At 40.6% G+C, this 13,359-nt stretch overlaps 1 protein-coding gene across 3 annotated transcripts in view; it reads left to right on the top strand.

Moving 5' to 3' along the window:
- Positions 1 to 13,359, top strand: part of whrna (whirlin a) — a 153,319-nt gene that overhangs the window by 125,161 nt on the left and 14,799 nt on the right. For all 3 annotated transcript variants that reach the window (XM_086053739.1, XM_086053738.1, XM_086053740.1), the window contains 3 exons: positions 326 to 905; positions 4,395 to 4,552; positions 7,793 to 7,915. In XM_086053739.1, coding sequence (XP_085909865.1) covers positions 326 to 905; positions 4,395 to 4,552; positions 7,793 to 7,915 — 861 coding nt within the window. The remainder of the gene's footprint in view (positions 1 to 325; positions 906 to 4,394; positions 4,553 to 7,792; positions 7,916 to 13,359) is intronic.

Here is a 13,359-nt window from a genome sequence, read left to right as displayed (position 1 = left end):
GCTGCCTACTTCTCCAATCATGCTTTATTTTCTTTTGTGAATGTTCTTTTATGCTTATTTTATTTCTCACTCCATGCATTAGTGGCCATTCATGTCTCAGTGTTATTCATTCCACTAAAGTATAGAATGCAAAGTGTTAAATACTGTTCTGACGTTTTCCAACTTGATGTGAGGACCTGAATATCTGGAAGTGGGTTTTATATGCTATTTGAGAATCCTCATCAATTTACAAAGACAATCGCAGGTTAAATGTTGTTTTCTCACATGCAGCTTGTCCTTTCCACATCCCTAATTTATCATGATGAAAAATATCCTCTCACTTCAGGATGACGTACAGTGCGCCACAGCTGACTCTCCCCCCTCCTTCAAGCCTCCACCCCCATCAGGGGTGCAGAGGCGCAAGAGTAGAAGAGACCAGCTCAACAAATGCACTTCGTCCGAATCCACACATTCGGGCTTGCACTTCACAGCCCCCACCCGCCCTATCCACAACAAAAAGCCAGGTCACACCCCTTCATCGCCCTCACTACATCACATACAACAACCTCCCATGTTGCCTTCCCGGGACTATGCGGCCATGCGAAAGAAAGAACTCTTGGCGCCTTCCAAGAGAGAAAAGAAAACACCCGCTCAATTGTCCGTGGTGGCCCAACAGATTATTGGCCCTTTTCCACGCGTCCAGTCCCCAAACAGGGGTGCCAAACTGGCTGACGCATCCCCTTTACCGCCACCTCCGCCCCCACTCCCCGCACCTCCTCCCCCTCCTCCTTCTCTTCCCCTTAAACCAGCCACAATCTCCAAAGCCTCGTCTCCCGGCTCTAAGCAACAGTTTGTTACAGTGGAGGTTCACAGGCCCAACGCAGAGCCGGACGTCAATGAGGTGCGGCCGCTGCCCCAAGCTAGAGGTGAGAAAAGTAGGGCAGAGAAAATAATGTGCAAGTTTGGAATATACAATGCATCAAATCAACCACATTAAATAGCAAAGGAGCAGTATAATTATCGAAATAAATCAGGCCAAGCCCCGACAAAGCACACCTAGGCTCCCATCAAGGGGGTCTTTGAGTCATGGTCAAAATTCATTATTTTATTAACACAAGTAAAAGTATTATTTGTGTACACAAGATGTATATTAGGCTAGGATCACACTGCAGGTGTTAATGCTCAATTCAGATTTTTTTTTTTTAATCAGATTTTTTTGTGCCAGCGTTCATATTACGTTGTAATGTAATGCACATGCGTCGCCAAAGTGACCCGCATGCGCAGAAGAAGAGACGACGTCACTCCCGACGTTGTGTTTGCGGAAGTAAATGCGGTCCAGCGTGTCGGGGCATTTATACAGTCAAGCGATTAGGTAGGAGGTAGAAATAAATACAGTATTTGGGGGAAATTATGAGGCGAGACTTTAGTATCTCATTTCATAGAGAAATCACTAACGATGACGTCATGTCATATGTGCGCGTAAATAATGAATCGATCTGAACCGTGGCTGAATTACTACTATCGCCATAAATGTCCACTTTATGCTTCATGTTTCAAGTGGGATTAAGTTAAAGTAAAATTGTGTTACTCAAAACAACTTTGCAGATTCGATCCCCCGGCAGCCAGCACTTCCCCTCTGCTTGCGCGGAGCACATTTTGAGTTTCTGATGACGTCAACGTCGGATATATGCGACCTGGCCTTTCAGACCGCGGCCGCATTGAAAAAAATCGAATACGTATCCGATTTAGAACCACATATGAAAGCGACCCAGGTCGGATTTGAAAAATGGTAATTGAGCCGTTCAGACCGCCATAAAGAAAAACATCAGATACAGGTCACATATACAATACAATACAATTTGATTTATATGGGCAAAAAAATCAGATCTGGGTCGCATTTCCCTGTGGTGTGAACCTAACCTTAGAAATAGCCAATTTACACACATGAATGACCAGATTTGCCATACTACATCACTAATCTGTACTCACAGCAAAAAAAACAAGAGTTGAAAAAGATGATAGTCAGCACAAATCTATCTTGGGTTCTTGCTAAAATGAGCTCTACTGAGGTGAAGAAGTGTCATTTCTATTTGGAACTAAATGTGCAGCAGAATTCAGCTAACAACAGCATGGTACACAACTCAGGTCTACTAATGTGCATTCCAAAGTACAGCATACAATAGAACAAACAAAATCCATCACCTTGCATCCAAATCCTTGCATCCATCACTAGGCGGTCTGATGAAACTCTCCTCAAGGTGATTCTGCAACATTTAAATATGTTGGTGTTTCCAAATTAAGAGGAGTTGCTCTGTAGTATCAGACTTTCATTTAAACATTCAGATTCGTGAGTTCAACTGTTCTCGTTGCCTAACAGCTAGTGAAGAGCACTAAATTACTGCCATTAAATAATTACATTAGTCCGCCTGTCTCGCACATAAATAAAGCATCCCTAATGGAATGTAAGAAGATTTTGAAGATAACTTTGCTACGACAATGGCGAGAGGAAGAATTTATTTTTTATTTTTTATTTTTTTTTTATCGAATCAACATCAACAGCTGCACACAACGTGCATTTAGTGGGTGTGGGAACCATTTTCAAGATCCTAACGTCTTGTCGCTCCAATCAAATTGCACACATCTGTCAGCTTGCTTACCTCGTTAAAAATGAACAATCCCTAGGAATAATCATATATTGCCCAGCGGTATTCCCAGGTTGCAGTTGTCTTGATGCAGTAGGCCCACACCAGCCAGCCACAACGACATCATGGCAACCCGCACAACATAATGCTATCCGACACAAGAGTTGCATAATCCGCCTTTGTAAAGATGATAATACTCAGTTCTGATTGACACATTGTCAGAAAGGTCTTCATTTAACTTTTTGTTCATGTACTGTCTCATAATGAAAAGCTGTGTGTAATATTTATACATCTCACTGATTATCAAAGCTGAGCACTATCATCTTAGTCAAAGCACATTTTTGATACAGTTTTTTGTATTGCTATCATTATAATGTGCAAGTCATCATTATGTTGTGGCTGGTTGTGTGTTCATCAGCCACAAAGCAAACAGATGTTGTTGTCCACAGCACGTGGGAGATGAGAGTGGTTTGGATTGAACGACATAAATGTACCGTTTTCCCAGAAATACCGCTGTCAGAAAATTTTTCTTTGGTTATTTGGAAACCCAATGTTTTTATCCATATTTCGTATAAAACATGCTAATTGTCCTCTTCAGTACAAACAAGAATATTAATTCATTAAACGATATCTCCTCAAAATTAACTAAGATTTAAGATTATTGGACAAGAAGTTGTTTTAAGTGGTGTAGTTAAATATGTAATATTGTGTTAATATAAGTTAAGCAGCAAAATCCACCCGTTTTTGTCCATCTCAGGGGGCGGCCATTTTTCCACTTTGTATTGACTGAAAATGACATCACAGTTGCTCAGGTAACGACCAATCATGGCTCAGCTTCAGAAAACAGATGAGCAGTGATTGATCGTTACCTGAGCCCTGAGGGTCTGTGATGTCATTTTCAGTCGATAGCAGGTGGCAAAATGGCCGCCCCCTGATATGGACAAAAACGGGTGGATTTTAATGCTTAAAGTAGAAATCAATCCAAACACATTTTTTTCAAGAATATGTTCTTTACAAGCCCACTAGTTGAAACAAAACATTCTGATAAATATTGAGTTTGTGGAATAAGAGTTACTCCACCTGTTTTTAGCCATCTCAGGTCGGCCATTTTGTCACTTCTGTCGACTGAAAATGACATCACAACTACTCAGGGCTCAGGTAACGACCACGCCTCAGCTTCAGAAAGAAGCTCAGCCGTCAAGTTTAGTCAACAGTAGTGACAAAATGGCTGCCCCCAGAGATGGCTAAAAACAGGTGGATTTACTCCTGTTCCACGAACGCAATATTTATCCGAATGCCTTGTTTCAACTAGTGGGCCTGCATAGAACATTTGCTTGTAAAATAAAATTGGGGGTTGACTTCCTCTGTAAGGTGCTGCATAAAATGACCCAAAGATGTTTTAATTGCTGTAGTAAAAAAAGAAAAAAATGTGAAAAGTATGAAAACAGACAATAGAAGACACTAAGGAAAAACATGTTACATTTTGGTGAGGATCTGGATAAACGTACATACTGTACACATTCCCTCTGTTTGCCGCCCTCCATGAAAAAGGAAGTAGCACGCTAACATGAAGAAGGGAGACACGAGACAAAGGAGTCACTCTATAGAATGTTCAATATAGCAATTTTAAAACAACAAAATGGTATTGTAAAAAGAGTGCTGTTAAGGTCAAACTAATTGAACTGTTAAGCATCGGGATGGAAGACAAACACACTGATTTAGTCCCGAGAGAATGAAAGTGCTGATATCACGTGTGCCTGCTCCCCCCCTCAGGTGGCGCCCTGTCTCAGCTGTCAGACAGTGGCCAGACTCTCAGTGAGGACAGCGGTGTGGACATAGCTGAGTCAGGACACATCAGCAACTCCCAATCCTCATGCACACGACACCCTCAAGACACCCAGGGGGGCGGGGGGGACAACCCCACCAAACCGGTGAGGGTGTACTTCCAAACAGCCGTGGGCCCGACTTGAATGAATGAGCATAGAAATAGTTGAGGGGAATGCATCATGTGATTCCACAACTGTGTCTGCTGCTTGATCTCTACCTTTGTGAGGACCAATTGAATCGATTCCAAACAGTTTGATCTTAAAAATAACAGCCCTGTTACGTTGGACCGAGGCTCCTCTGCCACCCTCGCCTCATTGATGTGCATGTAACGTAATAGATTCAAGCTCTGGTTCTCTGTAGCACTCACACAGTGCTATTTTAAGAACAACCAAAGGGCTTTTGTTGCTCACAGTCCACCGCTGTGAAGAGCGCACGAAAATGAACGTCAATATTTACACACTCATCCTGTAACTGAAAATGTTAAATCTGCTGAGTTCAATTCAACGATTTGCATTGTGTGACAACCACTGCATGGTAATTAATTAATTTTGCCTCCCCTCCACACTCAAATGTAATGTAAACTTTTCATGAGCGGCTGCTTTCTGAGGCTATTTAAGGTTTAATGTTCCAATTAGATTCAAACGGGTACTGAGGGAATCATTTGTCACTGTTGGTTCTCATAAATGCAGACGTACAAGTCCATGTGGAACATCTTCCCTCTGTTTTTGCACAGTTTACTTGTTTTGCATTTTGGTTTTTAAATGTCCCATTAAATTTCATTCATCCACTCAAACATTCCATCTATTGCTTCATCCACCACTGTAGTGTAGTAAAAACAGACTTGAGAGAGATGTTCGTTGTGAAAGGTCAGAAATGGTGAAGCTTTGTTGGTGATGATGGAAAGGTTATTAGGACATGACATATTTCATTAGAAGGCTATTTCAAAAAACAATCACAATAATCAAAGGACGTTTGTTCCGGGAGGGAGGAAGTGTGAGGGGACATTTGACATGGGCCGTACAAACTTTCCTACATTATACATTGCTTACAATAAATTCTGGAGTCTACCACACATTTATGTATAAGAATTAGTTCCGGTGTTTCAGCAGGTGAAAAGTAGGAACCCCCAATGACAATGTCAGCTCATTCCATGACACTGATCTATTTATGAGAATTTTTAAACGATCTTTCCGCTGTCATCCTTATACAACCCTTTACTAACTGTACAGTGTAACTTTCATAACTGCCATACAAGTAGAACAAATATATAAAAAACTAAACAAATGAATTCATTTAAATATAATTAATGAGAGTAGAGTAGAGAGAACCTTGCTGACTCTAACCTGAACAAAAATATAAACCCAATACCTTTGGTTTTGCTCCAATGGGAAAAAGAAAAAGTCACTTCTTTACATGAGCTGAACTACAAAATAAAATATTTTTTTATAAATACACAGAAGGCTTGTTTCTACATTGTTCACAAATCGGTCCAAATACTCTCCTTTGCTGAGATAATCCATCCCACCTCACAGGTGTGGCAAGATGCTGATTAGACCGCATGATTATTGCACAGGTGTGTCTAGGCTGTCCAAATACTGTAACAGGCCACTCTAAAATGGACATTTCTACTGTATTAGAGGGTCTGTAATAGTCAGAAAAACAGTCGCATAGAGTTGATCAGGTTATTGATTGTTACCTGTGGGTTGTTGGTCAACGCCTTTTCAATGACTCTGCGAATTTGCTTGATATTGGCACGAACTGGGAAATCCGGTCGTATACACCTGTGAGATTGATGCATTATCTCGGCAAAGAAACAAATCGTCGCTGTCCTGTGAAAACACTTATCTCCAATTTTGGAAACTGTTTTAATTTTCACTTTAATGCGATGCCTGTAACGCGGAAACATGATTCATGTAAAAATAAGAAAATGAAAGAAAAGGGAGATACGTTTTTTTCACATGACAGCGACGAAATGCTGACTAACAGATTTGGACAAATATGTGAATACTATTTGAGAGAAATAGGCTTTTTGTGAAACTTTACATTTTTGAGTTCAGTTCAAGAAAAAGGGGAGCAAAAACAAAAGCATTGCTTTCAGAGTTTTTGCTCAGTGTACTGTAAGTGTATTAACAAGTTAACTGCGTGCGCAATAAAACTATTATGCTCAATAACTTTAACGATAGTTGAGGTAGGGTGGAACCTGAAGAGGCAGGACTCTTGCTAAAGCCATCTGGTATTGTACTGAGCGGCCATAACAGGGAACGGTTTTCCACTTTCCTATATTGTGATCCATTTCCAGTCTTGATGATCATCATCACACTTTCCTATTTGCTATCACTGGCAACCTTCGGTAGGTGGCATCACAAGCCCCAAAAATCCCAAACAAATCCTTTGGATGCTCACTGAGCTGAAGCCTCACAAGATTTGCTAAAGCTTCACAAGGTATTAGGGATATCACGATATCCAAATGTCACGGTACGATTATATCACGGTTGGAACCTCACGATACGATAATCATCACGATATTGTGGGGAGGTTGGCGATATATAAAAAGCTCACGATACTGTATAAAAGCTCACGATATTGTAAAAAAAGAAAAAGGAAAAAGAAGCTCATATTTAAAAAAAAAAAACATCACTATATTCTGTTTTTGTACATAATAAAAGCATTCACAAAGAAATAGGTTTGGCCAGTCATGAGCTCCTATTAGCGATTGGCGTGGGTCTTAACATAGGTGGCATCAAATTAAACTGCACTGATAAACTAACCACCAGAGGATGCTGGAGCTGTACAAATGGAAAACAACATGGCCTTTTAAACAGATTTGCTGCTATTAATATCGTCACATAATGACAACGATATATTGTGGCAATTTTAATACGGCGATATCACGATATTGCCGATATTGTGACATCCCTACAAGATATTCATGTAATATCCACATGATGATGGATGCAATTTTTTAGGGAGAATTTTGAAATGTTGGTTCAACTCCAACTAAGACTAGTTAGGGAACTAATAATCGGTAACTTCACCGACTGATGCTCACATTTGTCATTTGTCTTTATTTGCATAATAGCCTGCGTAAAAGTTAACATGATTCCAATCAAATATTACAGCACTTTATTGTATAAATTGCTCACTTGTATGTGTTAATTTCTCATATCGTTCAAGCGAATTCATGCAAGTGTGAGGAAAGCATAGCAGCAACAACAAGTACAACAAACATGTCAGGCAATCATCATTTAAAATTAAAATAAAATTTACTCCTCCCAGAGGCATGGAAATGTCTGCAACATAATATATTGCAAAATTATAATTCTAATCTCTCTGCCTTACTTTAGCCAGGGCTGTTGGAGCCCACCTCCACATTAGTGAGGGTGGCAAAGAGTGCAAGTACTTTGGGCATCGCTATTGAAGGAGGAGCCAACACTCGACAGCCATTGCCACGAATTGTCACAATACAGGTGAGTTGCAATTATGTAACGCTGCCACTAATACCTCACATATTGCCTGCTATTAACACAGCGTCCTAGTCAACATACATTTTGGTGAAGCTTTCTCTCGTTCTCACGTTGTCAGCAGTGTTCATGTTCTTGTCACTCTGCAATGATAGCACCCGCCCACCTGCCACATTCAAGATGGTATTTAATGTCCTTTAGGCCTATGTGGAATCACACTGAGAGCCTACCAGTGGCATTCTTGTTATTTTGCCCAAAGTCAGCTTGGATATCCTCCATCTTAAGTGACCTGAAAAAGGAAGTCAACACAAACATTTTTTTTTTTTACACAATACGTTCTATGCAAGCCCACTAGTTGAAATACAGCATTCGGATTAATATTGGGTTTGTGGAATGTAAGTTAAGCAGCAAGCTGCACCCACTTTTAGCCATCTCAGGGGGCGGCCATTTTCTTTCGAGTGAAGATGACATCTCAGTTGCTCAGATAACGGCCAATCACGGCTCACCTATTTTCTGAAGCTGAGCCAGGATTGGTCATTATCCGACCCCTGAGCAACTTCGATGTCATCTTCTGTCGACAGAAGTGACAAAATGGCCGCCCCCCGAGCTAGCCAAAAACAGGTGGATTGCTCACATTCTACAAACGCAATATTAATCAGAATGTTAGTGGGGCTGCATAGAACATGCATCCATCCATCCATTATCGATACTGCTTATCCTCACAAGGGTCGCGGGGCATGCTGGAGCCTATCCCAGCTGTCTTCGGGCAATAGGCGGGGGACACCCGAATTGGTTGCCAGCCAATCACAGGGCACACAGAGACAAACATCCGCACTCACAATCACACCTATGGGCAATTTAGAGAGTCCAATCAACTTACCATGCATGTTTTTGTAATGTGGGAGGAAACCAGAGTACCCGGAGAAAACCCACGCAGGCACGGGGAGAACATGCAAACTCCACACAGGGAGGCCGGGGCCGGGACCGAACCCACGACCTCTGAACTGTGAGGCGGACGTGCTAACCAGTCGACCACCGTGCCGCCCCTGCATAGAACCTATTCTGGAAAAAAAATATGTTTGGGTTGACTTCCTCCTTTAATTAATGAGGACAGGCAGTGTAGAAAATAGATGCAATAGATGCATAGTTCCAACAGCATCTTACTCCTAAATGGATAAATGAGTGTGAATTGTTGTTTGTATGTGCTCTGCAATTGACTGATGACTAGTGTAAAGTTTATCCAGCCATTTCTAAAAGGCAGCTGGGAAAGGCTCCTACTCACCTGCAACCGTAAACAGGTTAAGTGGTATAAAATGAATGAATGAATGAAATCATTGAAAACCAATAAATTTAACTAGATTTGTATGTTTTTGTAAATAGCTCCGCAACAACACTCGGGCCAGTACCACACTATCATCAAGTACATCATACAAGTGGCTTGTGGCAACGGCTCACGGGGAGGAGTCAAAAATCAACGACATTACAGTAATCTGTAAGGCTAAGCATTATGCTTGGATGGAAATTACCAGAGGAATACTCATCAAAGTCCATGGTCATTTCCTCATGGCGATAGTACTAAACCTTTTCTGACACAGAGTTACAGTTTAAAGATCAAAGCAGCCTCAGGCAGTAGTCCACAACGCTTTAAATGCCGTCTCTCAGCCTTCTTCCTAGTGAGGTGGTGATTGAATAAAAAAAGGATACTGATTGCAACAGGATGGATGAAAGGATTGGAAATCAGCACTTTCAAAATCTGGGAATGTACAGAAAAGACAGAACTGTACATTTGAAAGGAGGAGGATGAGTGGCGGTAATAAAAGGAGTAGGATTTGAGCCCATGAGGAAACAGAGGTCTGGTATAGCCGGCGGTTGCATTTTTGTTTATGCATGCTGTGGCATACATCCACTATTGTGCCATGCTTACTTTTTTGACAAATTTGATGTCATTGGTCTATTTCTGCTTCTTTTTGCTTTGTAATTGCGTTCGACTTGGAAATGTTTATTTGCAACATTTATGCCTAGGATTTATTTTTCCAGCTCCAAGATTTATTTATCCAGTGTAAGAGTAACATTAAAACAAAAATGTACAGGGTGCTGATTTATCGAGCCATTGGTCCATTTGCTCCGATATGCTCATTTACAGCCTTAAACAACGTAAATTGACTTGGAAAGAGTGTTCTATTTTCATTTAAGAACCAACTTCCCAGCCAAGCTTGTTGATGTTACATCCCTGAACAATAAAAGTGCAGTGTTTCATTCTTATTGGAAGCCATTAATAACACGGCAGCCTTGAGGTCACACTTTGCTGCAAAGTAGGGAGACTTTGGACGTCTTCAAGGTGGGAAAGTGAGCTTTGAAAACTCTCACCTGGGGAAAGGTAAGTTCATGTTATTAGGCCCTTGAGCAAGGCACACAACTTCATTGTTTCCCCCAGTCAGAGCCGAGCATCAGCATGATAAACCGGCGTTGGCGAAGGCAACAGCAGAAGAAGAGAAACATTAATTTTGTTTCTGGCTGTCCGAGGGGCATCGGTTCCATTCGAGGGACAGATGATGGCCTCAAATCCCAGCCACTACACTATATTATTCTGTCCCAATTGTATAACATAGTCAAGTTGATATAGCACACCGTTGGCTTGTGCATTCTGTTTCTCCCCGGCCACTGAATGCCAGCCGTAATCTTTCTAAATCACCAGTCCTGAAGCAGCCGTTATCACCGCTGACTTCACATCACGATGACCGACTGCTCTAGCGGCATCGAGTAATTGTTGCAAGCGCAGACTCAAAATAAAAGCCATAAAAACCGTATTGTGATGATAAAAATGTCTCTCTGTGGAAGCTATCTTACTCTCAAGGTCAAGCAAAGAGCAAGATTTGACAGGCACAAGTGAAATAGATCATTATGAAGTCAAACAATGGGGTTTATTGACAGCTATGTTGTTAGATATGGCTTGCACAAGGTTTACACTTCTTATCTAGACCGGGTGATTATTATGCACATTGTTTGGGATTTACCGGCACCTAGAGGTGATGTTGCATACTGCAATCTGCTAAGTAGCAGACCTCTCATGATTCCCCTTTTAACTCATTCACTGCCAGACATTTTCAGACCCTCTTTTACCCTAACGTTTAAATTTTTTTTTTATAAGAAATATAAATAAATTCCTGGGATTGAATGGCTGGACTGTAAAAAGACAAGTCAATTTGTCAATGGCAGTGAATGAGTTACAGGCACAACACAATTTGTTTCAGGGCTCTGGTGAACTTGCAATTTGTACAGATTTTTTGAAATAATGAAAATTATTCTGAACATTATTGTTGAATATGCACCATGGTGTAGTAATGGTTCACACGTCTGGGTTGGAATCTGCTTGAAGCTGGCATACTATCCTCATGTTTGCATGGGTTTTCTCCCACACTCCCAAAGCATAAATTTGGACTCCATTTCCATACTGTCTATAGGTGGGAACGGGAGTGTGAGCAGTGGTTGTTTATACAGTATGTGCCCTTTGATTGCCTAGCAACCAGTCCAGGTTGTACTCTGCCTCTCTTTCAAAGTCATCTGCGATAGGCTCCAGCTAACACGCAACTCGAAAGAGGAAAAAGGCTATAGAAAATGGATGGATTATTTTTTATCAAATAAATGTTTGTAATGGCCATGCAATTTTAAAAATATGTTAACCACTCTACAAGGGGTCATCAAATTACAAAGTTTTTTCGAGGTTAAGAACAGGGCACATTGACACATTCGTGCGATTGTGGGATGGATGAAAACCTACCTCCGTCCTTGCTTAATCCGTTCTTTTTAAAAGAGTTCTCATCCTCCGTCAGACCGTCCACAAAATGGCCGTCCGTCCGGGGATTTATATCCACATACAAAAGAGACCCAGATCGGATTTGAAAAAAATCTGACTTGTACTGTTCACTCTGCATGAAAATATCAGCATATAGGCAAAAAAATCGGAAGTGAGCTGCAGTGGGAACATGGCCTAAGACTCTCTCTAAGTTCATAATCAGGGCTGCATGTAACATTTTTGTCGTGGTTCCCAAATGAGCACCAAAGGTTGTTGTTTGGTGTTCATCAGTGTTGTTTTCGTCAACAATGACGAAATTATTACGTTAACCCCTCTTTGTTTTCCTAACGATAACGAGACGATGACGAGCTAAACGTGCTCCTTGACGACCAAAATATGACGTGACATATGAGTTTTATGGACGAGACGAGACTGGATGAAATTGTTAGTGTATAGTCTTGTCAGACATTCAAAATACATGACCGGACTCGTTCGGATTTTAGAATGTTGGTGCATAATCCATGCTTTCCCTCCAAACATTTCTATGTCAATGAGTCAATATCAGCATAAGGTGCCTTTGAGACTTCACTATTCCATCCCCCCAAATAAAAGCTGAGATTTTCTATTGAACTTCATATTCATTTTACTGAGTAGATGTTATACTGATAAAAATGCATATTGGTCGAGCTCCCATACTTTATTATAAAGTAATTTAAATTTTCCACATGCAAAATGTTCAATATGGTTATTGATAGTGAAGGAGGATCATTCAACCACTTATTAGACACACATATTACCTTATTAGTATAGAGCCCGCGGTGACACCAGTGTAACAAACACTTTGAACTCCCCAGTTTCTTTGTTTTAAAACTTTATGCCTGACTTTAACCCATTAAAACCCTAAGCGACATATACGCAACATCCTGGAATAAAGACCATGTGATAGTCATGTGACTCTGACAGGAAGTGTTACTAAAAAATACAAAGAACGTGATGTGATACTACAGGTAATTTCAAACTCATTTGACAGTTCCAATATTTTGGTAACATGTCCTATAGTGCCCTCAACCTGGTCTCACCATAGTTATTGAAGAAACTAATATCAAACCAGGGATCGAAATATCGCTGTGACATACATGTCACCTTGGGTTTACAGCCTTAAAATACGAATGAAAAGCTCGATGTGACATGTTTGTCACAATAACAAAAAATGTGACAATCCACCCAATTTATTTAGCGGTATCTGCTATATTCAATTGAAGTATGTTCTGCTTGTCTATTAAAAGTGTACTGAACAAATAGAAACACAAAATAATGTGAAAGTAAAACACTTTTTGGAACTTTAACGTAATGCTAACACAGTTTTACTATCCTATGAAATAGAAATAGAAATATAGTAATAATAAAAGAAATATCTCATTATTGTGTATTCTGTACTTTCTTATTTTTTAATACATTTTTAGAATGCAAAAGAACACGCAATACTCCCTTCAAAATGCGATCAAGATCATCCTGGGAGATGACAGTGACTTTGAGGGTTGTGACGATAACTCAGATGAAGACCCAGATGACCCTCTTTATAATCCCAATAGCCAAGATAGGGAAAGTGATGAGTCAAGTGAGTGTGGTGATTCAGACAGTAGTGAATCAAGTACTT

The sequence above is a fragment of the Filicampus tigris genome, chromosome 15 (genome assembly GCF_054856515.1).
Source record: "Filicampus tigris isolate MCC_2025a chromosome 15, RoL_Ftig_1.0, whole genome shotgun sequence".
Taxonomy (NCBI): domain Eukaryota; kingdom Metazoa; phylum Chordata; class Actinopteri; order Syngnathiformes; family Syngnathidae; genus Filicampus; species Filicampus tigris.
Note: the sequence above shows the minus strand (reverse complement) of the source record. Positions and strands in the feature narration are given on the sequence as shown.